This window comes from Eimeria acervulina, genomic scaffold (assembly GCF_000499425.1).
Source record: "Eimeria acervulina Houghton genomic scaffold, Eah_scaff154, whole genome shotgun sequence".
NCBI lineage: Eukaryota > Apicomplexa > Conoidasida > Eucoccidiorida > Eimeriidae > Eimeria > Eimeria acervulina.
In genome coordinates, this window is record NW_013549117.1 from 1 (window position 1) to 21,675 (window position 21,675).

General features: G+C 52.7%; 4 protein-coding genes across 4 annotated transcripts; 3 read left to right on the forward strand and 1 right to left on the reverse strand.

Annotated features, from left to right (window-relative positions):
- Positions 1–3,032: 3,032 nt before the first annotated feature.
- Positions 3,033–3,825, forward strand: EAH_00021510 (hypothetical protein, conserved; the record flags this gene model as incomplete). The annotated part of the gene is made up of 2 exons (XM_013393410.1): positions 3,033–3,162; positions 3,713–3,825. The coding sequence occupies 2 exons, from the start codon at positions 3,033–3,035 to the stop codon at positions 3,823–3,825; spliced, it is 243 nt and encodes an 80-aa protein (XP_013248864.1).
- A 1,522-nt stretch (positions 3,826–5,347) lies between these two features.
- Positions 5,348–16,470, forward strand: EAH_00021520 (ATP-dependent RNA helicase, putative; the record flags this gene model as incomplete). The annotated part of the gene is made up of 20 exons (XM_013393411.1): positions 5,348–5,665; positions 5,776–5,891; positions 6,044–6,215; positions 6,563–6,843; positions 7,044–7,347; positions 7,797–8,202; positions 8,713–9,026; positions 9,218–9,269; positions 9,555–9,660; positions 9,789–10,273; positions 11,713–11,763; positions 12,158–12,887; positions 13,447–13,615; positions 13,721–13,834; positions 14,419–14,573; positions 14,798–14,872; positions 15,061–15,206; positions 15,678–15,735; positions 16,109–16,250; positions 16,357–16,470. 20 exons carry the CDS (start codon positions 5,348–5,350, stop codon positions 16,468–16,470), a joined length of 4,308 nt encoding a protein of 1,435 aa, XP_013248865.1.
- A 1,338-nt stretch (positions 16,471–17,808) lies between these two features.
- On the reverse strand, positions 17,809–18,848 carry EAH_00021530 (60S ribosomal protein L22, putative; the record flags this gene model as incomplete). The annotated part of the gene is made up of 3 exons (XM_013393412.1): positions 17,809–17,934; positions 18,193–18,324; positions 18,741–18,848. The coding sequence occupies 3 exons, from the start codon at positions 18,846–18,848 to the stop codon at positions 17,809–17,811; spliced, it is 366 nt and encodes a 121-aa protein (XP_013248866.1).
- Positions 18,849–19,461: 613 nt separating this feature from the next.
- EAH_00021540 (hypothetical protein, conserved) lies at positions 19,462–20,981 on the forward strand (the record flags this gene model as incomplete). The annotated part of the gene is made up of 5 exons (XM_013393413.1): positions 19,462–19,525; positions 19,665–19,747; positions 20,384–20,429; positions 20,541–20,619; positions 20,861–20,981. 5 exons carry the CDS (start codon positions 19,462–19,464, stop codon positions 20,979–20,981), a joined length of 393 nt encoding a protein of 130 aa, XP_013248867.1.
- Between the last annotated feature and the right edge of the window lie 694 nt (positions 20,982–21,675).

Consider the following 21,675-nt stretch of genomic DNA (forward strand, 5'->3'; position numbering starts at 1 on the left):
TGAAACACCACGCGAATATTGGGCTTTATGTCAATGCGGAAACAGTGCTAAACCCTGTTATGCTCAGGGGAAATGCTCATCGACGCTTTTTTTGCTGATCGTATGAGTTCCACAAGGGTCCAGTGATCAGTAGACAAGGGGGCTAGCAATTCACCTCGCCACTGTCTCAAACTCACTCGTCGCCTTGAGCGCCCTCTCCCATATGCACGCGGCAGCTTGCAAGAAAGAGCGCCAACCTCAAGCCAACAACTACCAAAATTCGGCAATCTGCCTACAGCGTGAGCACATGCATGAAATTAAGGATTTCTGGAGTGTCTTGAATATCCGCAGATGAACGTTAGCAGGAAGGCCCTAAGAGCTGTCTAAGTTATTGCTGTGGCAGCAGAGAGTCATTCAGTATTCCCAAGGCAAGACTAAATCGATTTGAGCAGGCTGGTCCAGTTGTGCAGAGCGCTGAGTTGAGATAGTTGCTTCGAATAACCTGAAGGTACGCACCAACTCACGAAATCCACTGCCGCTGAAGGCATGGGCATCCTAAAGGCCCTCAAAATTGAATGTGGTTTAAAAAGCTCGTACAGAGGTATCTAGAGGTGCAAAAAAAGGAGGCTCATGCATGAAGACTAGCAATCTGGCATGCTTGAAATACTGCAAATGATTAAAAAAGCCGCTATGATCGCTTCAGCATAGACTTCACTAGCATTCCATCTTGAAATCATGCATACACCTCTCACGCTCTCCAAAATATTGCTTACACAATCTTTCGATGCATTGTATTTGACACAGATGCAGCGGGACATCGGTAGCCATGACAAATGGATTGCTCATGTTTGATTTGGCATCCCTTTCAAGTTCGCCTGCTTCGAGATCTCGGGTGCTCAAAATAGAAATCCGTAGAAAATTTAGATGTATTGGCGGTGTCATCTGCATTGTCGACCTGCAACGAAGTTTAGATGTGCGCTCAGCTTTTCACGTCTCAGCTCATGGTGAATCACTAATGCACACGTCTACGCGGTGCAGAGGACCTTGGAGGGGGGGAGGCGTACGACTGGAAGAAGAGGCGAAATGCAGGCTGAACATGCTGCAAAGCAGGCCCGTAAGGCCAAGACACCTGGGGACAGCCTGGCAATTCTACGTGCAGCGCCGACACAAGCTCTTCCTACCGTAACGTAGTCAAACGTCTTCCCATAGAAGAAGAGAAGCCTAGTTGGGAAGACGTGTAGTTGCACTGCTTAGCCATTTCCAAAGTTAGAAGGGAACAGAGGTCAAAGTGTCACAAAAAGTCTAGATATGCCAACGCAAACGAGTGACGATTTCCAAACACACTTCATGGGCACGTTCAACCATAAATTAGATGGTCCTCGGTGATGAACTCCTCATCTACCCTTTGCTGCCACTCTGCGCAGGCAGAAGAAAACCTGCCCCTCTAGAGGATGTGCAGATGCAGGCGTTTTGGCCGATGTTATTGGGGAGCTCCTGAATGGAATCTTGTCCCGGCCTGCCGTACTGCTCCAGTGCCACACAGAGTTGCAGCAAGGGAGAGATGAGAAGTTCGTGCGGCTGCTGGTTTGGATATGAATCAATCTCCACTCAGTATTGCAACACTATCACTGCAGAAGCCTGGGGGAGACTCCACTTTTCAAGCTTAGAAGAGTACTAAATTGTGTGCAGTCAATAAATATATTGCATCCGTTAGTGTACTGTCCTATGCTTTAGCGATACGAGCTGACGCTCGTGCTGCTCCTCGTAGCTGAAACTATGGCGCTAATTCAAACCCTTGAAAGCATCCTGCCTTCTCTTTATCTGCTACCCGGGCCTGCATCGGCAACTCGGCATCTTTTGCTGCCAATTAAAGAGTAATCATTGTTGAAGATCCCTACGAAGGGAACAGAGAGTAGCGACGGCGCAGCTGGATGCACAACTACGGGTCGAAGCCAATCCCATTCCAAGTATTTGGTGAAAACATGTGTGCACAATAACTCCAAAGCGTGTAGCGGATGCCATATTTGAAGTCCATGGAAATGAGAGGGAAATATGCACCTATGCATCTCCACGCAAGAAACAGCGCCTTTGGGGGTTGGGTAGCTGGTGTGGGGTAGGACCGGGGACTGGACCAAGCTCGGAACAAGCTCTGTACAAGATAACCTCAACAATGTTACACAGAAAAGCAGGACAGAATGAAAAATGAATTGAAGTCGAAGAGGTACGACTACACCCTGAAAGACTACGGTGCGCTGCGGTTCCCCGGCAGCTCCTTTAATCAGATGCAACCACTTCTAATATGGCGCAAAACTGTATCGAACAGCATCTAAATAATAAAGACAGAGTGTTCAAAGCTCCGTTCTTTGAAACTAGTGATGCAAGCACGCATGTGGTGGATCCACGAACCCAGCCTTCGTCACCAGCACAATACCAACGACCAAAAATAGCATTTAACGGCAAAGCTCCCCGTACGTTACACTCAGAATCACGTCTTTACTAACAAAGTGCTCGACCAACAACAACAGAGTCAAATATAGGAGCAATGACTACACTTCACATTGCATCTTGGCTGACTATTCTGGAGGGCCCCGGTTGGGGCTGCGGCTGTTGACTGTCTAGGGTGGTTGAGCTATAAATAGTGTTGTACTGCGATATCAGTATAAATAACGTATTACAAAGTAGGAGCGTCAACGCGACCAGTTTGGCATATCTTTTCGATCCAAGGTCAGCCCTACTTGGGTGACACGTGTAGCGCTGCAAGTTGCTCTAGCGGGGCCAGCAAAACCTATTGTTGCAACTTTGTGTCATTCTTGCTGGCATGGGGATCATTTGCGTCTTGTGAAGGCACCGAGCTTCCCGTTTTCTGTCGGGTGCAATGCAGAACAATACAAGTAGCCAATGGGCCACGGCGTCCCCAATAGCCGTCTTCTCATCGTTTTTGTATTGGTAGTTGCCTTATCGTAATTGCCTGGAAGGCCGTTACATCCCCTGCTGCTTATTTACTTCCGATTATCGGTTGTTGCTTTTGCTCCCTATGCTTTGCAGCCCCTGAAATGAAGCCCCAAGGTGAAGGAGGGGAGGAGCCTCAGCGCACCGACGCTTCGCCCCACCAGACAGCTACAGAAGCACATGAAGAGGCCTTCGATGAGCCTGACGACGAACTGGAGGAATTCGACGAGATAGGTCAGTAGCCGTACGCTCCCGCTTGAAGTTCATCTGTCGTTCACAACGTCGTTGCCAACTGCCCGTGCCCGACATGAAGCCGACCTTCCAAGGTTTGAGCCAAGGCAGCGCACGAAAATTTCGTGAATTGGACTTCCGTTAGTTCGAGGGGACGGAAAGAGATATAGCCACGCGATGGCCTGGCCCATGGAACATGCGGACCAACCTTCACAATGGCCCCGCTACAGTGGACTGGAGTGTCGACTTTGCCTCATATTAATGAGTATGGAGGGAACATATATATGTGGGATTTTTCACCACTGGGGAGGAATTTAGGTATTTGTGTGACTGCGCAGGGGGAGAGGTGCCCGTGGATGCGGAAGTGAAGCAGTGGAGCGAAGACTGGGACGCAGCGGGTGCCATCCCCCCCCCCCAGTCAAATGCATACACGATTCTTTTCGCTATTCTCTGAGAGTTCTCTTTAACTATTGTATTCCAGGGTGCAGCGCCTGCCTTCGTCTGCTTTACAGAGGCCTCTGTGAGCATGTGCCCCTCTGCTTTGTTTGGTCAGGATGGGACGACGAAGACGCAGATGATGAGTTTTTAGAGCGCTTGCAGCGGGAGCTGGAGGCCTTCAAAACTAATTACGCCAGCAAGACTTCCCAAGTGCGAAAGGCAGCTTGAATGTAGTGACCACCTTCCAGCTTCCCTGCATGTCACGACGACACTCGACTACTTAGTCGAGTGCCGTCGTGACATGCAGAGAATGAAGAGTTGCTTTTCCAGCTGTGCGGAGCAACGAGCACTCCGAACGGTTCTGTCCATGATGGTAATGAAGATGTTTCTGCCGCCCCAGGCACCCGGGGTTACCGCGGGACAGCGTCAGGGTAATGAACTCCCCTTGGGGCATCCGGAGGAAGTGAAGTCATGGGAGATTCTCTTTCGTTCCTGAGGATCGCTAAAAACAGAATAGTTCTTTTGCTCTTAACCGCTTAGTAGTATCTACGGAAGTGCATACGTAACAGCACTGGGGTTCAGGTTCGGGGGCCTCTTCCGTTCTCACAATTTAGCCCCAACTGAAGGTGCTGCAGGCAGCACCAGCAGGTAGTGTGCTTCTTGTGAAACCCTGCCAACTGGCGGAGGCCTTGGGCAATGATCCCACTCTGCTGAGACAGCTGCGCCGAGTAGACGCAGGCCCAGCCGTAGTGGCGCCTAAACGTAACCCTCCTCTGCTACTCTCGACCGAAATGATGTCTAAATTTTCCCTTGCCGGCAAGCACTCAAGATTGCGGCCGCACCGGAGTGCGTACAGCCTACACGCTTACCCATCGATCTGGCCAGGGGGTTAGCCATACTGTAGATACCGGGAGACGCGGGCCCGCGCCAGCAACCTTCCCTATGCATAGGAAACTGTGTAAGCTGCTGGTTTACTCCTAAAGCGTTGGTTGTCGGGGGCCTTCTGCTCCACTCCATTCGAGGCTGCCTGCGACACGCCGTGGAGCTGATGCGCAGAGGAGGGCCTACCAAATGTACTCCCGAAGGAACTGCTGTGCGCAGTTGAGATCCAGGGATGCACTAAAAACAGCTCTTGAGCATGAACCCATAAAGCGGCCAACAAGGCCAGTCACCGCAGGCGGGGCTGGGCCCTGGGAGCGCTTGCATGCACACCAAGCCACCGTCTGCAGCTCTTGCCGGTTCTCTTAAAACAAATGTAGAGGCATGCAAGGCCAGAGAATATAGAGCCGCACGTGCTGGTCAACAGGGACCTTCCTTGCTGACTGTTTCTGCCATCTGCGCGACTCTGCGAGACACGGGGACGGGAGAGCTGGAGCTGTGCTCTAGCTCCCCCATATCTGCACAGAGCAGCGGCTTCTCTTTGCTTTTCTGGACATTTTTTTCGGCAACTCCTCCCCAACTGCTGGGGCACTGGAGCTCAAGCAACATCAGTGGCAATAGCTCTACACTGACCCTGAGCGACTGCTGACGGGTGGCAACTTTAACACAATTTTGGCCCCTTGCCCGCTATACAGAGCTCTTGCTTATCCGACAAATTTGTAGTTTCGAGAGGGCATGCCGCAGTAGCGCATGGCTTTCGCAGCAGCAGTTCAACCGGCGTCAGCGACAGTAGCCAAAGAAGTAAGTGCAACAACAGTAGGAACCGCAGCGGCAGCAGAATTCAGAAGTGGCCAAGGCCCGCATACGGTATATGTCAGGTATGGATGCATATTTTGAGCTCCAGCAGAAGGGCAGGGGTTCCGCAGCCCCCCAACGCCCTTTACTGCCGCCTCAGCAGCCGCAGCTGCAGTCGCAGCTGCAGCCGCAGGGGGATGACGAGGTGGACCCTCTTGACGCTTTTATGGCGGGCTTGAATGAAACCCTTGTTCGCGAAAAGGCGGAACTCGAAGAAAAGCAGCGTAGGGAAGCAGCAGGCGAAGTACAGCAGACGGATAAAGAACGTTTTTTCGACGACGAGGACATCGCAGCGGAGTCGATAGAGCACCTCAATGCCCAGAAAGCCCTTTCAGTATGTGTTGAGCGGTCAAGAGGCCGCAGTCGTAGGACTCAGCCCTTGGGTTTTTTCGTAATCCCCAATTGGGCTGTGTGTGCGTATGGGCGTGCGCATGCTGTCTACAGCAACAGGCAGAGGCCGCCAGAGGCAAGAGGAAGGCTCAGACGCAGAGCCATAGCGCAGCAACAGACGACGAAGATGAGGCCCGTGGCCGTTCTCTTCCTGTAGTCGACCATGACGAGTAGGCCTCCGTATCCCCTAGGCTCTTGACTGCTTGAGCGTATTAGGAATACCTCTTAAAGCCTTCACAGTGCCTCCCAGTAGTAATTTATTTGCCGTTGGGCACGCCTTATCGCTCCAGTCATGCGTGTAAAGCTGCTGGGTTCTGTACAGGATTATGTATCCCCCGTACACAGTGGACCTATACAAAGAACACCCAGACGTCACAGCCCTCACCTTGGAGGCCGTTGCGAAGGTCCGCGACTCCTTGCAGCTCCACACCACAGGCAAACAGGCTCCCCGTCCGATTGCCTCCTTCCTCCACCTTAAGGATTCCATACCCAAGGTCGGAAGCGCGCACGCGCACCAGCAGCAGTAGCAGCAGTACAAGCAGCAGCCGTGTAAATTACCGTTATGTGAACTCTCACATGGGGGTCCATGGGACTCACCATTATCGACTCAGTGGCTCATGGAAAGTGCCTGTTATCCCATCTCTACCCTCCCCTCAGTTCAGCAGCTGCCTCCCTCTGACCGCTGACGCTGAAGACTTTGTGGGAGTCATACTTGGCGCTGGATCTTGTACAGGGGATCGTTAAGCCATTGGTGACGGATGGTTACGGTGTTGCTGCTGGTTTATGTTTGCCGGTCGTCGCGGCGATGCTTGTGATCCTGGTGCTTGTGTTTTGCATTTAGGGCCTGTGGACGGCTCTGCAGCGGCGGGACTACCGCCTGCCCACTGCCGTGCAGGCGGCGGCTATTCCGGCTCTATTAAAGGGCAGAGACTGCCTGGCTGTGGCGCAGACAGGCAGTGGCAAGACCGCCGCGTACCTCATCCCGGTCTTGACACGCGTCGTCAGCCTCAAGGAAAAAGACCAGTGGACCACCTGCCAAGCAACACCAAAAGACCCGTCAAAGCAACCGCCTGCGAAGGATCAGCGGGCGGGGCCTTCAGCGGTCATAGTGTGCCCTACCCGGTGCGTCACTGTGGGATGCATGCCTCCAGAATGGCCATGGCATCTTAGCAAGGGAATGGGCCGTAAGGATTTGTTGGCTGACAGTATGGGGGCATTGAGCTTTGCGTTTCCGCACAGTAAGATAAGAAACATAGCGGCTTCCAGTTGGCCTTGGGCCTTCGGTGACCTGGTGTGCGTTTGTTGGGGGATTTGGTTTTTAGGGAACTGGCTGTGCAAGTGGATGGGGAGATCCACAGCTTCTCTCGTGGGGGGGCGGAGTTGGATGTGAGTCGGCTGCTGATGGCCGGAGGCTTCGACAAGACGGAGCAGTTTCGAGCGCTGCGACGAGGTCCCGACATTGTGGTCTGCAATCCAGGGCGCATGATAGACGTGTGCAGCCTCAAAGGTCTCGGTGGTATTTTCCATAAAGTTGTTATGGCGGTCGTGGATGAGGCCGACAAGATGGTTCAGATGGGCTTCGAGAGCCAGCTGAGAGATGTTCTCTCATCCCTCAGGCCTGACAGGGTCACCTGCATGTTCAGCGCGACCATGCCTCGCAAGTGTGAGGCCCTTGCCAAGTAAGGAGTAATAGTAATAGCAGGAGCAGTAGCAACAGAAGCGATTCCTTCATCTTCTTCTCGCTTGCATACGGCTGCTGGCGTCGCGCAGCGGGCGTCTCCCGTTTTGTTGGGTAGAGGCCCGAAGCCCACCGAAACGAACAAACGCTCTGCATGGTAGCCCGTCTGAGTCTCTGGTCTGCAGCAAATTTCTTCGTAACCCGATTCGTATCGTCGTTGGTGAGGGAGGACAGGTGTGTGCCCGGGTGGGGTGGGCGTTGCGTTGGCTTAGTCACACCACGCTATCTGCACACACACTTGCATTGACTGGGGTGTAGCTTGAACGAACTACCTCAGTGTTGGAGGGCTGCTCCTTTTTGATTTGCGAGGTGCTGTTTACCTGTGACTCCGCGTCAGGCCACGCAGACGGTTCAGCAAAGGGTCCAGATATTAGACGGAGAGCAGGCGAAGTTCGACTGGCTCTCCAAGAACTTGCTAGGGCTTCTTGCGTTGTCTCAGCAGCCAGAAAAGCAGCAGCAGCAGTGCGGCTTACGGCCGCCGCCTACGACCGTGGCCGAAGCCGCTGCAGCAGGAGGCGTCGTCTTTTGCAACTCGCAGCAGAGAGTGGAAGACTTGGCCTTTCTGCTGGAAGGGGTCCTCGCGCAACTAGTAGAAGCTGATGGACGGGCAGCACATGGTTCAGCAACAGCAGAAACAGCAACAGCGCCAGCGGGAGACGCCGCGTCGCGAGCAGCAGCTGCTCGTCTCCTAGGAGGCGAAAGTTCACAAGACCTTCGAAAGAACGCCAACCAAACGTTCAAGTGTAAGTGTGACCTGTATAACAGAGGGGGTGAGGGGGTGAATGTTTCTTTGGCCGTCTCTTCATCCTGGCATTCGCATGCTCTCCTTGCCAGCAAGCTGGTCTGTAGCCAGAGGGACGCTTCAGCTGCGCTCGCCTTTGGCTGAGTGTGCGATGTTCCCTGTGTTGGTGCTGCGCTTTCTCTGCTTGTCTATCCGCCCATGTTCGTTTCTATGTGTGTTGCACTATAGGATGCCTCTTCTTCGGTTTTGTGATTTCACTCTCTTGCCTCTCCACAGGCGGGGACTGTGGCGGTCCCAGTGATACACTGCTTACCCTACCTGACAGCCCTTGTTGGCCTATTTTGCCTTTTCTGGTTGGCGCTGGGATATGCAAATGCTGCATTTGTGCTTGTATTGCTTGTCTCTATATACATTATTGGGGCCGATGAATCGGATGTTTAGGGTTCAGAGTCTCTTTGGCCTTTCCTGGTGCTGCATTGCTGCTGCTGATACTTGTCCTGCTGCTGCTCAGACGTGGCAATACTACACGGCGGGATGCAGCAGGCTGAACGCCTTGCCGTGATGCGTCGCATGCAGCACCACTTTTTGGGCGACTCGGGTTCCGCTCGGACCCCATTGGTGCTGGTAGCGACGGACGTTGCTGCGCGGGGACTCGATTTTCCTCCTGCGCTCTCTCTAGTTGTTTGTTACGACGCTCCGCATGATCCCGAGGCGTATGTACACCGCGTAGGCCGCGCAGGCAGAGCTGGCCGGTCGGGCCTCGCTTGCTCTCTATTGACGAAACAAGAAAAGCGTCAAGCGGCCTTTGTCGTGGAGAAGATGGAGGTTAGTATATAATCTCTGTATCTGTGCCCCCAGCTGGTACTTCCTCTAGAGATTACTTGACTTTGGGGGGGAAGGGGTGCGCGGGGGTTGAAAGTTAACTCACATTTTAATCTAGAAACGCCAGTCAGTTTGTGCTCGCGGTTCCCGCGCTTTAGTGGTGAACTCCATTGGCTGCGCCGGGGTTTCCTCAGACTTCCGGACAATATGTCCCACAGTCCTTGTTGGAGTTCGCCATGCAGTTTCGTAAGCACAATTACAGTCTGCACTTGACTCTCTTCAAGGTGGCCCGGAATGACGGGCAGATTAGGTCTCATCGGTTATCGTTCTGCCCCACCGCCCCAGACACCTCTGCTCTCCTGCTGCTTTGCCGCTTGGGTGATGTGACACCGGGAGGGACAGCTGTTCTGCTGGCTTGGTTGTTCTGCACCTGGGGCTTTCGTGAGTGTTAGGGGAAAGCTGTTGCGCTATGGTTCGCGATGGATTCCTGTGCATCTCTAGACGTCCTCTAGCGTTATTTTGTTTCTGCAGCGCCCTTCAGGGAGGCACGGCTCTCAGGCCTGCGGGTGGTCTGGCAGGGAGGAAAGGCTGGCAGGGAGCTCAGGCAGCAACAAAATACTTCCTTCGGAGGCTTGGGGTGGGCAAGATGGTATTCTTGAGTTGGCTCTCTGTTTGTTGGCACGTTTCTGTGGGGTTCTCACAAATGAATGGCAGGGAATAATCCGGGGGGTATCTGTTTTGCCTGCTTGTATCTTGTCCGCGCAGATTTGATACAGGCTGCCGAGTAGATGCGATGGAAAGTTCGCTAGCGTCGAATGCGCCATCCATAGCAAAAGCTGCAGCAGCTGCAGCTGCTGCTGCAGCTGCTGCCGGGGCTGCAGCTGCTTCGGCGGTGGCTGGCATTCAGGCTGCCACTGCAGATACGCCGTCTTCAGGAGCTGGAGAGGATTCGCCCGCTAACGGATTCGTGGCTCAGCCTGCCTGCGGGTCGACCAACAAGAGGGGCCGGTGGGACAGCAAAGAGCAAAGCAGCGGCAGCAATAACGCAGCAAGCGATGAATCGGGGGCGGCGTCGGGGGGGTCGGAGGGACGGAAGGGTGCCTTGAACTTTGCGAAGCGGGAGCAGAGGCGGCAGCAGTGGCTCTCGACCCTGGAGGCCCGAAGAGACCAGAGGCAGCAACAGGAGCAGCAGCAACGTAACCGAAATCGCCGGGAAAGAAGTCCCTCTCCCCGCCGTTCCTTCAGAGAGCGTCCGCTTCAGGCTTCCCCTGTGGGCCAGGGAGAAAGACGGCGCGGGGTCTAGCTGCCAGCTGGGACAGGCGCAACCTCAGGGCTCCGAGTTCCCCCCCACAGTAAGAGGGCCCACCCAGCTGCATAGGAAGAGCCTTCTACCCGTGTGTGGTAGGGAGGCTTGTAGATCTTGTAGAAAGCTCCTGGTGTTGGTTGAGGGGCTTTCTATCCTCACAGCCGCTTGCCAACAAGCCCGTATGCCCTGCCCATCTGAACGGGAGAAGGCGCTGATATGCCTTGTTGAGGGAAGGGTCAGCCTTCATCGGTTGATGGATACCGGCCGCTGGCAGGCTGCTTGAGGGCGCTTTGCCTGGTGCCTTCTTAGGGTGTGGTTTCGTGTGAAGAGCAGTACACTCTAATTGTATGCAGCGGAGGCCATTCACCGAAGACGGTGCGCTGCCTGTCTTAATGCTGCTCCTAGGACCCCGCGTAGGCGAGCATTTCTCCTTTAGTGACCAGAGTGAATGTTGGGGGCATGTAGTAGATAGTAGGCAATACCACCCTGGGTCGGGCAACATAGAGTACCACGGCAGCTTCCCCAGCAATGGACGAGTAACGCCTACGATCTGTCGCCATAGGGAAAATAACTCCATTCACTTGGGTTGGGCTGCACATAACAGGGTGTCTGGAGGAGACACTGTGCAGGTTCCTGAGTTCAGAGTACGCTCACGACATACATACGCAGGACGAGGTGTTCCATTTTTGGAGCCTATAGCAGTGCAAATAGTGGTCTTCGCCTGTGTGCACATTACCCATATCTAGTGTGAGCGTAATGAGCACAAAATATTCGCACCATCCTGCGTGGAGACGAGCCACCTAGTAAGCGCAGCAACGTATTTTCACTAAACAACCCATAGCCGCAAGGAGGAGGAGATCTTGTTGTGAATTCGTAGTAGTGATGAGGGCGACGTGCCGGGCGGGACCATCGGGCTGGTGCGGGCGGCTACTCTTATTATTTGTCTAGTGACATGTTAGCGTCTCTACATGAGATGCAAAAGAAACGAAAACGAAGGAGCTAACGGTGATGCACATGACATATGCGAGTTGCAAAATAGCAGCTTGTCAAGCATCCGGCGAGCCGTAGTGCACACACTCTGCAGGACTACCTCCCACCAACAGAAGACGGCCACGGAGTGTCCTCCTCTATGTCGGCCTTTGCAATAGGTCAGTTATATTGGAATTCTTTTTATACGTCTAACGCAGTGCAATCCGACCCTGAACTCCCGATCGGTCGGCAACGGTCGCCACTAAGCCCCCCGTATGCGGGCTAATGCGAAAAAGTGTAAGACCCCCAATGATGCAATACAATTACGTCGTAACAAGTTGACTGTGTTAAGCACCAGAGCAATAAAACTACATCTCAGGTACTTTCTGCGTCTGCCGCCTTCAAATTCTGCAGCGCATACTGTAGGGGCTGCGGCGAGCGTCTCGGCGGCTGGCGCAGGGCTAGGTGAGCCTGGCTTCTGCTAACAATTGGGTGTCGAACAGCTACTCCGTGAAAATTCCTCCTCACTCTCGAGCAGACGGATAAGTGCACCTCGAGCGTCGTTGAATCCCGTCGTAGTTGTGCTTGTTTTAGTGAGCCAATTGGCCTTGATGGTAGAGCTGTGCTTCTGCATGCAACCGTATCTTCTCTAAATGTTACTGAGACAGTCGCGTAAATTTTCAGTATCTTGGTGGAGGAGCTGCAAGGTCGTGGTGCGGCATAACGTCGTTGCTGTGGGCGAGACACGACGATTGCATCAGGTTGCAAGCAGTTTTTGAGGCACTATCTATATATGCCCTTCACGAGGCTTCCAACTCGATGCGAGTGCGGTTTAGCTGCGTGGCCTTTGTGCCTCCAGGTTCCCAATTGGGAGTGTCGGGGAGCCCTGAGTTCCTAGGACGCTGGGAGCCCTCTCGGTGTCTTCCGTTGCTACCCTATACCACACCGGCTGAAGGCGGGGTGGAGCCGAGCCTCTGGTTTGCAGATGTAGAAGTAGATGTGCAGGGCCTGGAAGGCTGTGGGACGTCGGCGGCCACGGGAAGTAATTGCAGCATTGAACAACGCAACGGGTCCAACAGTGCTTGCGACTCCTTTGCAGATCGGCTCATCGCCGCAGTGGCCAGAAAATATTCACCCCGTAGAGGCTCGTGCTCAGAATGTCTACGTGATATGCACTGCCCAACAAACGATGAAACGTCTAGTGTCGCGGCGGCCGCTAGCTGCCGAATTGATCAACAGTCACCGGAAATTATTGCCATACTCGAGAGCCACCCCCTCAAAAAGGTTCAATTCGAATACAAATTTATTTTGTGGACCCCGAGAAGTCCTGTTACGCCCTACGTGCCGGACACGCCAGGAGAGTCTTTTCAGTGCGTTGCGTACGGTAGCCCGCTGTGTACTTGGCGCACTTGGTTGTTTCCCCCCCCTCCCGCTCATCGCGCAGAGCCACCTTCACATGCCACACAGGTTGTGTGGGAGGGAAGTGGTCCGAACAGCAACAGGAGGTTCTGTTTTGACCCCCTGGATGTTGTGGTGGATGAGTGCGAAAGCGGGAACCTCGAAATGCTTTATCTCTGCAAGATCGCAAGGTTCGAGGATCCAGAAGGTACGTTGTCTGCACATGCCAAAGTAATCAGGGTTCGCATAGGGGACAGTATCAGTTGACGTGGCGAGATTTGGCGCAGCAATGTAGAAAAATTGCCCGTAGTGTGGCTGGCTATATCTACCCATGTGTTCTGATACTGAGCTCTGGAGCTCATCCTTACCCCTGCAGCTGCCTGCGATCATCGCAGCTGGAAATGCGAATGAGCACGACCACACAACGCGCTTTTACAATGCTGTCAAGGCCGAAGGGCGCATGCACTATTCGCGCATTCTGCCCAACCTGTATGTGGGCTCATGCCCCCGCCAGCTCAAACACATCCGTCAGCTCAGCCAAGACTTGAAAGTGACTGCAGTTTTCAACCTCCAAACTGCAGAAGATATCAAGTAAGCAAAAACGCCAGCAAGCGCATAGAGTCTGCCTGTGGAGTGCAGGAAAACGGACACATTATGGAGGAGAGATGCAATCTGCTTTTCTTTGTGGAATGCCCGCATCCCTATGGCAGTTGTGGCTTGACTGCTGCTGTTGTGCATGCTGCTGCTTAGAGTCAACTTCCCTGATCCCATTTCTAGCACGAGGACACCAGAAGCAGTAGGCCAGCTCTACGAATCCGTTGGTCTGCGATACGTCTGGATGCCGACAGAGGACATGAGCGACGCGTGCCGCAAGCTTGCAGTGGCGCACTGTGCACTAGTATTAGACGCCCTAACGCAGGTAATGCGAGTATACATACCCTCTGTCTCCCCATAGGCAGCCTGAGCTGGTGCGTTCATAGCGTTGTTGGCTACTGCCTGAACCCGTGCGGATGTGTGGCTTCAGAACGGCCACATTGTGTACGTTCACTGCAACGCTGGAGTGGGACGAAGCGTTGCAGCAGTCAGCGCGTACTTGTGCTTCTGCGTTGGTCTCGACCTGCGGAAGGTTAATTTTTTGGTCAGCACTCGACGCCCCGTCGCGTACTGGGACGAGACAGCGATCAAGGCCGGCCTTTTGGACTACCAGGCTAAATTTGGCAAACAATGTAGTTAGCAAGTGCGCTGGCTACCCGAAGATATGGTGGCCAGCAACATCGTGCTCAGGACCCGCCAGCGGGATTGAGCAGTAGCGCTGAGCCCTTCGATAAGTATGCTCTCCCCACGTCTGGCCCCCCCTACATCCACCCCTACCCCCACCTCCCATTTTTTCATTGCGTTAGCCCAGGGATACAGCTTGGCGCGCATCATGGCAGCAAACCAAGCCATTGCAATTATTTGGTTTTTTCATCGGCTACCCTGCTGATGATGGCGATGCTGCTTATGATCGCAGCTGGCGGCACACCGCTGACGCTTCTTGAAACAGTATGTATTCCTTCAAAAGCTCATTTTAAAACGGCGTGGACCATTAAACACAAGTCAGCTATCAGTGTTGTGTCGCAGACACTGCAGCTAGCGGCGTTGCCGAGGTCATGGGACCCTAGAACAAAATGGCGCGTGCGTGCTAACCGTCGCATTCTGCGTGAAACTTTTTGGCCCGTTCAGCTAATGCAGTGCACCTGTGTATATGTATTTACGCGTCTTACTGAGACAATGGCAGGGAAGTACTTCATCGTGTCCCCAGAATCTGGACGAACTTCAGTAAAGCGCCAATATGATGAGCCGTGTAAGAGGCAGTGTGGAAAAGAGAATGTGTTGGGGTCCTGACACTCTTTTGGTTTGCTGCTGTGCTGGTAAACAAAAGGCCCTTGCGGCAGAATCGGCAGGTAGGCGAGTGGAGATGCCACACGATCTGTGTGCTGCACTTTCCCAATTAGTTATTCATATGGCTTCAATATATGCCATCAGTGGGATGTTTGTACCGGGGCAGCGCTGACTGCAGCCATTGCAGACTTCAATGCTTCGCTGTTGGTCTTGCTCTCAGATTGGAAGAGGTGAAGGATTCCCGTTGGGAAAGCGGGGGGACTCTGGCCTTCAGACATCAGTTTTTCGAAGGAAGGTGAACCGTCGAAATTTTGCCTCAAGATATATCTGCCGTCAAGGTGAAAAGGTTGATGTGCATTGTAGTGCTGAGAGCAGCGAAGGGAGGAGCGGCAAGAAAGCTCAAAGCCGTGAACCGTTAACGAACTGGGAACGTCTGTGCAGAAGCATTGGGTTTTTGATGTGCACAGTGGACTTAACTTTCAGGCTACCGTGGATGTTGGAGGGCATTGAGCATTTGTCCGTTCTTGCTGGAACTTCAATGGCAAAGCTTCTGCACTTTGAAGAATGCCTCATTGGCGCTGTCATTGAACAGCCTTCTACTTCTCGGTCACTGTACAACAAACTCAAAAGTATGTTGCGATGGTGTTCATGCAGCTGCCTGCAGCAGCGTGATCCTCAGTCTAACTTCCCGCAGGAGCCCATGTAAATCTGGGAACGTACGTATCCAGTGTAATAAGCGGCTTGGGACCTTTAGTGATGTGAATGAAGCTCCGCAAAAGAGCAACTGCAGTCCCTACAAGAGAGAAAGCGAATTGTACAGCCTGTGTAGTCTGCACCGGCGGCTTAGGTGGAGGATTCGGCGCCTCTGGTGACCTCGGATCAACGGGCCAGCCTAAGGGACGAAGGGCACTAGTAATTGCCCCCTGTTCTCAAGTTAATATCGAGCCAAACGTGACTTTCATTATCGAATTACCTCTACTGCACTGAGCGACGCTGAGATCTGTCTGAACATGGATGCGGTCGGCGATGTTCTGAGCGCCACCGATATTGCCGTCTCCAAAGCATGCTGCTCGTTACAGTTCAAGTTGTTTGCTGTACAGTACTCCACGGCTGCTCTTTGCATTTGGGCAGTAAATTGACGGACAGCCATATTGATCGGTTTCCTCGCCTGCGGAGGCAGCAGGGAAACATTCTGCATGGCAAATAAGGGGGGTTCCTCCAACTGAACCTGCTCCGGTGGCTGGAATTCGGGGCCACTATATTCCTCCCCAACTATGTAGCCATCTCTTCTTTGTAGCTCTTCATCTTCGGCTGGAGTTGCAGCCTGCTCGATGCTGTGAATTGCCCCATCAGAAGTCCATTGTTCCCGTGGCACTCTGAGCCCAGGTACCAAGGGCAGCTGTATTGTGTCTACCAAGAATGACAAAGCAGGCCGCTTGTTGTCAGGGACATTGGGAGTAATCTCGTGTGTGTCTGGCATTTTTTGTTTGGGAGTAATCTCGTGTGTGTCTGGCGTTGCTGGTTTGGGCAGCACGCTTGCTGACAACACACCCAAAGAACTGGTGCTCAATATACCATCTGGGAATTTCAGAGGCCACGAAGTCTTCCCTCCAACGCCAGTGGATGGCCCTTCTGGGCCATTCGACGGCGTCTTCGCCAAATCGAACATCAATGTAGGCTGTGCTGCCACCTTATATGGGTTGGCAGAAGCAGTGTTAGTAGTGAGTGAGCCCCCCAACTGCTTCTTGCTCTGGGGTTCCACTTCTGATCTGTCATCAGAATGGTACAATCCAAACTGCTGACCGTCTCTTCTGTTCAGCTGCAGCTTCAACAGCGGTTGGTGTAGGTCCCAACTGTTGGACGCCTCGCAACGAAGCAGTGTCCACAGAATGAATGTGTGTTCTGGGTTGCGATCCGAAAATATAAGGGTCCGTAGAATAAATAATTGTGAGTAAAATTATATTCTTACGGAGAAGACAGGTAAGGCTCGCCGCTTTCCTCATGAGTGGGCGAAATGGTTCTGATGTGTGCATTGCGTTAGTCCTTCCAATTCGCCGTCTAGCCAAGAACAAAGAGCTCTGCCAAATAAAATCAGGTTAATGTATTATGTAAAACTACTACGAAGCAAGAAAGCGAGCACTACATCACTGGGGTCTTCTGCCCACTCTGCAACGGTGTTCTGCCGCCTCTATGTGGTCCTCAGAGGGGTCTGTACACGCCACACACACGCTGCCCGCTAGATCCTCACATGAATTGCACCTTGAGGGAGCAGAAGGTAACTCTTTTTCTTGAAGAGAGTTCGTTACTTTAGGGGAAGTATCTTTACACCTATCCATGTTACAGAGGCTCGAAACGCTGGCCAACCTCCGAGCTGCGTCGCTCATCATCTGACCTAGAAACAATAAGCCTTTTGACGCACAAAGCGCTGCTGTGCAGCTTTCCCGAGTTCTCCTCGCAACCGTTTCCTGTCCTTGATTGTCGCAGACGTTCCCTTCGGGACGAAGTCGCCCGCCGGGACAGCAAGAAGTCATCTGCAAGCGCCCAACGACGGTGCAGGATGTCCCACATTCTTTCAAGTAACTGCTGTGAGAAGCAGGCTGCCAACTCTCAAACAATCACCCACGATGGGGAGCGGATATTTTTTGTTCACCCACCACAGGGAGCGCAAGGTGCAAACTTGCCACGACGTCGCTGGGTGTTAGGTGGAGAAACTCCGCTTGCAATCAGGCCATGGAAACAGGAATGCTTTGACAAGAGGGAAACAGGCCGTGTTATTTCTGTGAACACTGAAAGGTCGTGGGCTACCCTAACGGTCCTTACTCAATGGCGACCTGAAACGTCCTCCTACCATGTACCAAGGCTAGGCAAATTAGGTCTCGCGTGTGGTTGCTTCATGCGCTGCAGAACTTGTGATGGGTGATGCGTACAATGAAAAAATTGATGGCCGAACCACGTACACGGGCGACGAAACTCACGCCTGTGCGAACCCAACTGTGCAGCGAAGTATGAACCGCTGCACACTAATGCCCTGCGAACCAACTCTGCCACTATGGCCTCCCCTCACACTCCTATCCATTAAGGGGAGGGAGCCTATTTCGGGCCACAAACCTCTACGGCGCTATTCACCTCGTTGCGGGGATGACTTTTCGAGTCCGCACCATGCGTTAAAGGTAAATATTTGAGTGTTTGTTAACAAAATGACTGTTCGTGGACGGGAGCAATAGACTTAGTCTATGCTGTCTCCTCATCCTCTTGAGGCATTTGGAAGTACCTCAACTCATACGACGTCTTGTTGTTTGCAACAACGCGCAGGAAGTCGCGCAACATCTGTTTCTTTAAGTACTTCTTCACCAGATACTGCACAAGCGCAACACCCATACCATATCGTTATGGTCGCATAAACCAGAAGACACGGACCCGGATACGCATTCACGAAGGAAACCGCTTCCAACTAAAGGCACTGCCCCTGGCTAACCCCCCAGCGTTTTGTGACTCATGAAACTCCCTGAATGTGACTCTCCCAGCTATCCATGAAAGCCTCGTAGCTGGAGCGCACAGGCATTTTTTTGCCTGCGACACGACATGCTATCAACCACCGCCTGCACATAGTCTTACTTTGAGGTAGCGCTTTGAGAAGGGCAGCTCAGCGGTAACGCACACCTTTGCCTTCTCCCGAGACACCTCAACTTTCTCGCCCAAGTTGTTCAACTTCCCCGCCACCTTGATGCGGCTTTGGAGAAACCTTTCCTGCAGCACAGGATTGCAGCCACATGCTGCCGGCAGCTACGAACAGCCCTTCCTCCCAGAGCTCTCCAGAGCTCTAGTTCGCATCCCTGTACAGTGAATGATTCTATATAATCTGCGCACGCAGTGGGAGGCGGCCGGTATTCCATACACAATCTAATACAAGCCACTCTATTCACGAGCATTGCCGAAGCATGGAAGCGAGTGGGGGGACAATGCCTGTGGGGTGAAAAACTTATCCACAGACTGCCCCCTAAAAACTCCAGCAGAAACAGTATATTAAGAATGAGCAGATATTAGTGGGAATTTTACAAGCAAATGTGCGGCAGCCGTCGCAAGGGAACTCTGGGGAAAAGCCTGCATGGCCACGGCGGGCTCCCCAAGAAGTGGAAGATATAGCATTGCCCAGGACCACTTACCAATCCTTTCGCCTCAAGTATATTGTCATCAACAGGCTTCTGGCAATCAATAACGAATTTGATCTTGGTGGCCTTGCCTGCTGCGGTGGTCTTCTTGCCTCGCCCCATGTGGCTGCGGGCTTTAGCGACGGATGCTGACGCCATTGTGGCCACACGTAAACCCGCCAACGAGGCACCCGCACAATTAACTATAACAGGGAACCCTTCTTTGCTTTGTTTGCCTCAAACACCAAGCGAGAACGCAGCAGAACAGCATGCATATACAGAGTTGGCGGTGCGGGGCGTGCCCACTTGGCGCCCCGGCAGCCCCAAGAAGGGTGTGTGGTATCCATAAATTTTCGGCTTCTCCACCCAAATAATTAACCAAAGGTTAGTTGCAGCTCGTTTTAACGCTAAAATATGCTCTCGCACGGAGCTAGAATAAGCAGACATTACGTCCAGGGCAGTAACCCCTACGTCGCTCCCGCAGCGAAGAAATACCTAACCCCACTACTTCCCCTGGTTGCTAGCGTGTAGTCATCCTCAAAACGTTTATACCCGGTTTTTGCTTCTTTTTGCTTAGTATCCAGTGACTTTACTGGCATATCCGTAGCGTATATAAACTATGTACATTGGTCGGATTGCCGGGGCTACGGGATTTTTGGCTCTCTGCTTGAAGACACGGCTTCTCCTGCGTCGTAAGAGTTCCCTGAGTAGAAACTGCACGAGATCATCATTGACAATGGCATCAGAAGATCGACCGAACGGAAGTAGTGCCCCAGGAAGGGTACTTTCCTTGGGCCTGGGTGAGTTCAACAGCAGCAAGATAAGTTTAGCAGGAGCTGCGCACACATTAGGAGCGTGGCATAGCTTTTGCTTGCGGGCTTCTCTGGATTACACTGCTTATAGAATGCTCTTGGCGCGTGAGATGTGCAAATGGTGCAGAGCCCTTTTGCTTCAGACAATTTGACGACCCCAAATTTGCAGGGACGAAAATCCCATTGGATAAAGATACTTTTCTTAAGGAGGTGAGCTCGCGGCACGTTCCCAGGCCAAATGGAGTTGCATTTCTGCCTCAAGAATGGCCCAAATACCCGAGGTGACCGCGCTCCATGTTGTGTGTCCAAAAGCTCCACGAGATTCTGCGGCAAAAGAGCCTTCCCCTAGTGGACGGCTATGCCCCATTCTGTAAGCACATCTTTGTAGAAAACTTTACGGGAGCTAAAGCATCCACCCTTCCAATTACTGAAGAGAACGCACCGTTTATTCGGTAAGCGGCAAACGACAGCTTTAGTATGGTCGGACGGTCACTTTTCGTCCAGGAATTGCGAAAGCAGTCCTATTAGAGATTTCTAATGGTCTTCATCCTTGCATTGCGTTAATTGCTTGGCGATGTAGCTCTGGATATGTCGCTCGGCGGCCAGAGGAACTCCCGGTTTTATCGCGGTGGCTACCGGCGTCGCGTGTCCAGCACCAACTGGTTTGCGCTAAATATCTGGGTACGGCTGATTGTAGCAGCTGCGCCATGTGTCGGTGACTGGCACGGTTGGCTTGTTGTACGTCCTTTCCGGAAGGCTTCTTGTAAAGGGGAATGATGCAAGTTTGGCCACATCTTCGTACTCTGGCGGGTGCTTTCAGACATTATTCTGTATTCGCGTGAGCAGATTGCCAAGGAGAATGCTGCCATGACGAAGTGTGTTGAAGTCGTCGGTGAGCGGTCTATCTATCAGGTCACCAGCTCCCGCATTTGTATCCTGTGCTCCTCACTTTTGACGGCTGCACACTGTTGCACTGTTTGGTCTAATCCATCTTTTAACGCAGATGCATCAAAACCTGAATGGTTCATTGTGGCGATCAAGGCGCAAGATGAACCATTTGAGCTTCCGATGAATCCCATTACGTAAGCAGCCTTCTAACCGGGAATACCTCTTGTATATAGAAACCCTAACCTGTCAAATGATTCTGAAGGGATTTTCGTCAGCTGAAGTAGAACTCGATGCTTGGCTCCAGAGAACGGCACATTGTCAAACGCTCTGCTTGTTCAATTCCGGTTTTCGCGGAATTGAACGGCCAGATTGTATGCGAGTTTCCCCTTGGCAAGGCAAACACCTTATCTTATGCGGATGCTGGTACTGTTTCAGGATCATGCGAAACGCGCTTATAGAGGAGGGCGGCAGTGGCGTTTCCCTAGATCGCGAAGCGTATGCACGCTCGGTAGAATACTGGAGCAAACACGTGGTGGTTCAAGACGACGATGAATGATATCTGACTGCCTTTTATCGGTTGAACTATTGCGGCGTATGAATTTCGAGTGTATTGCTTTCAAGTGTACTGTACTGTACCGTCAGTATCTGTGGCTTCAAAAACCCATGCACGCTGTGGTCGTGCTTGGCCTTTGGAGTTCTTGAAGTGCACCCTGTTCACTCCTTACTTTGTTGTTTCATCAACAGACGCTCGCTCCGTATAACTGAGTGGGCGAATGCAGCGCGAGGCTTTTTTGCCCAGTCCAGGGCATCTGGGCAACTGAAATTGTCTACAAACAGTAGACCCTGTGTGCTTTGGCGCTGGGCCGGACAAGGCCACTCACAAGTCTGTACATTGGCCTCTTGAGGACTGCTTGGGACACTGCCGGATGTATACTACTTGAAAATCTCGATACGGATAAATGTCAGCCACCAAGAAGTGGGACTTTGTCTGCTGGCTGGAGACACTCGATGCAACCGAACGCCTCCAGTTCCGAGTCATGATCGGGCTTCAGTATGTTCCCCATTACTCCGTATGCACTGGGAGGCATGTTTGCAATGAGCTGTTTGCTACCACCGAAGCGGAGCTGAGAGAGCCGTGCTGCGGTGCTCATGCTCTTCCACGTAGTCCTACCCGATACGTTGCCTTTTCCCACAACGGGTAGTTCTAAGTAGTTCTTCTCCACGGAAGCGATGTCGGTTTGAAGAAGAGG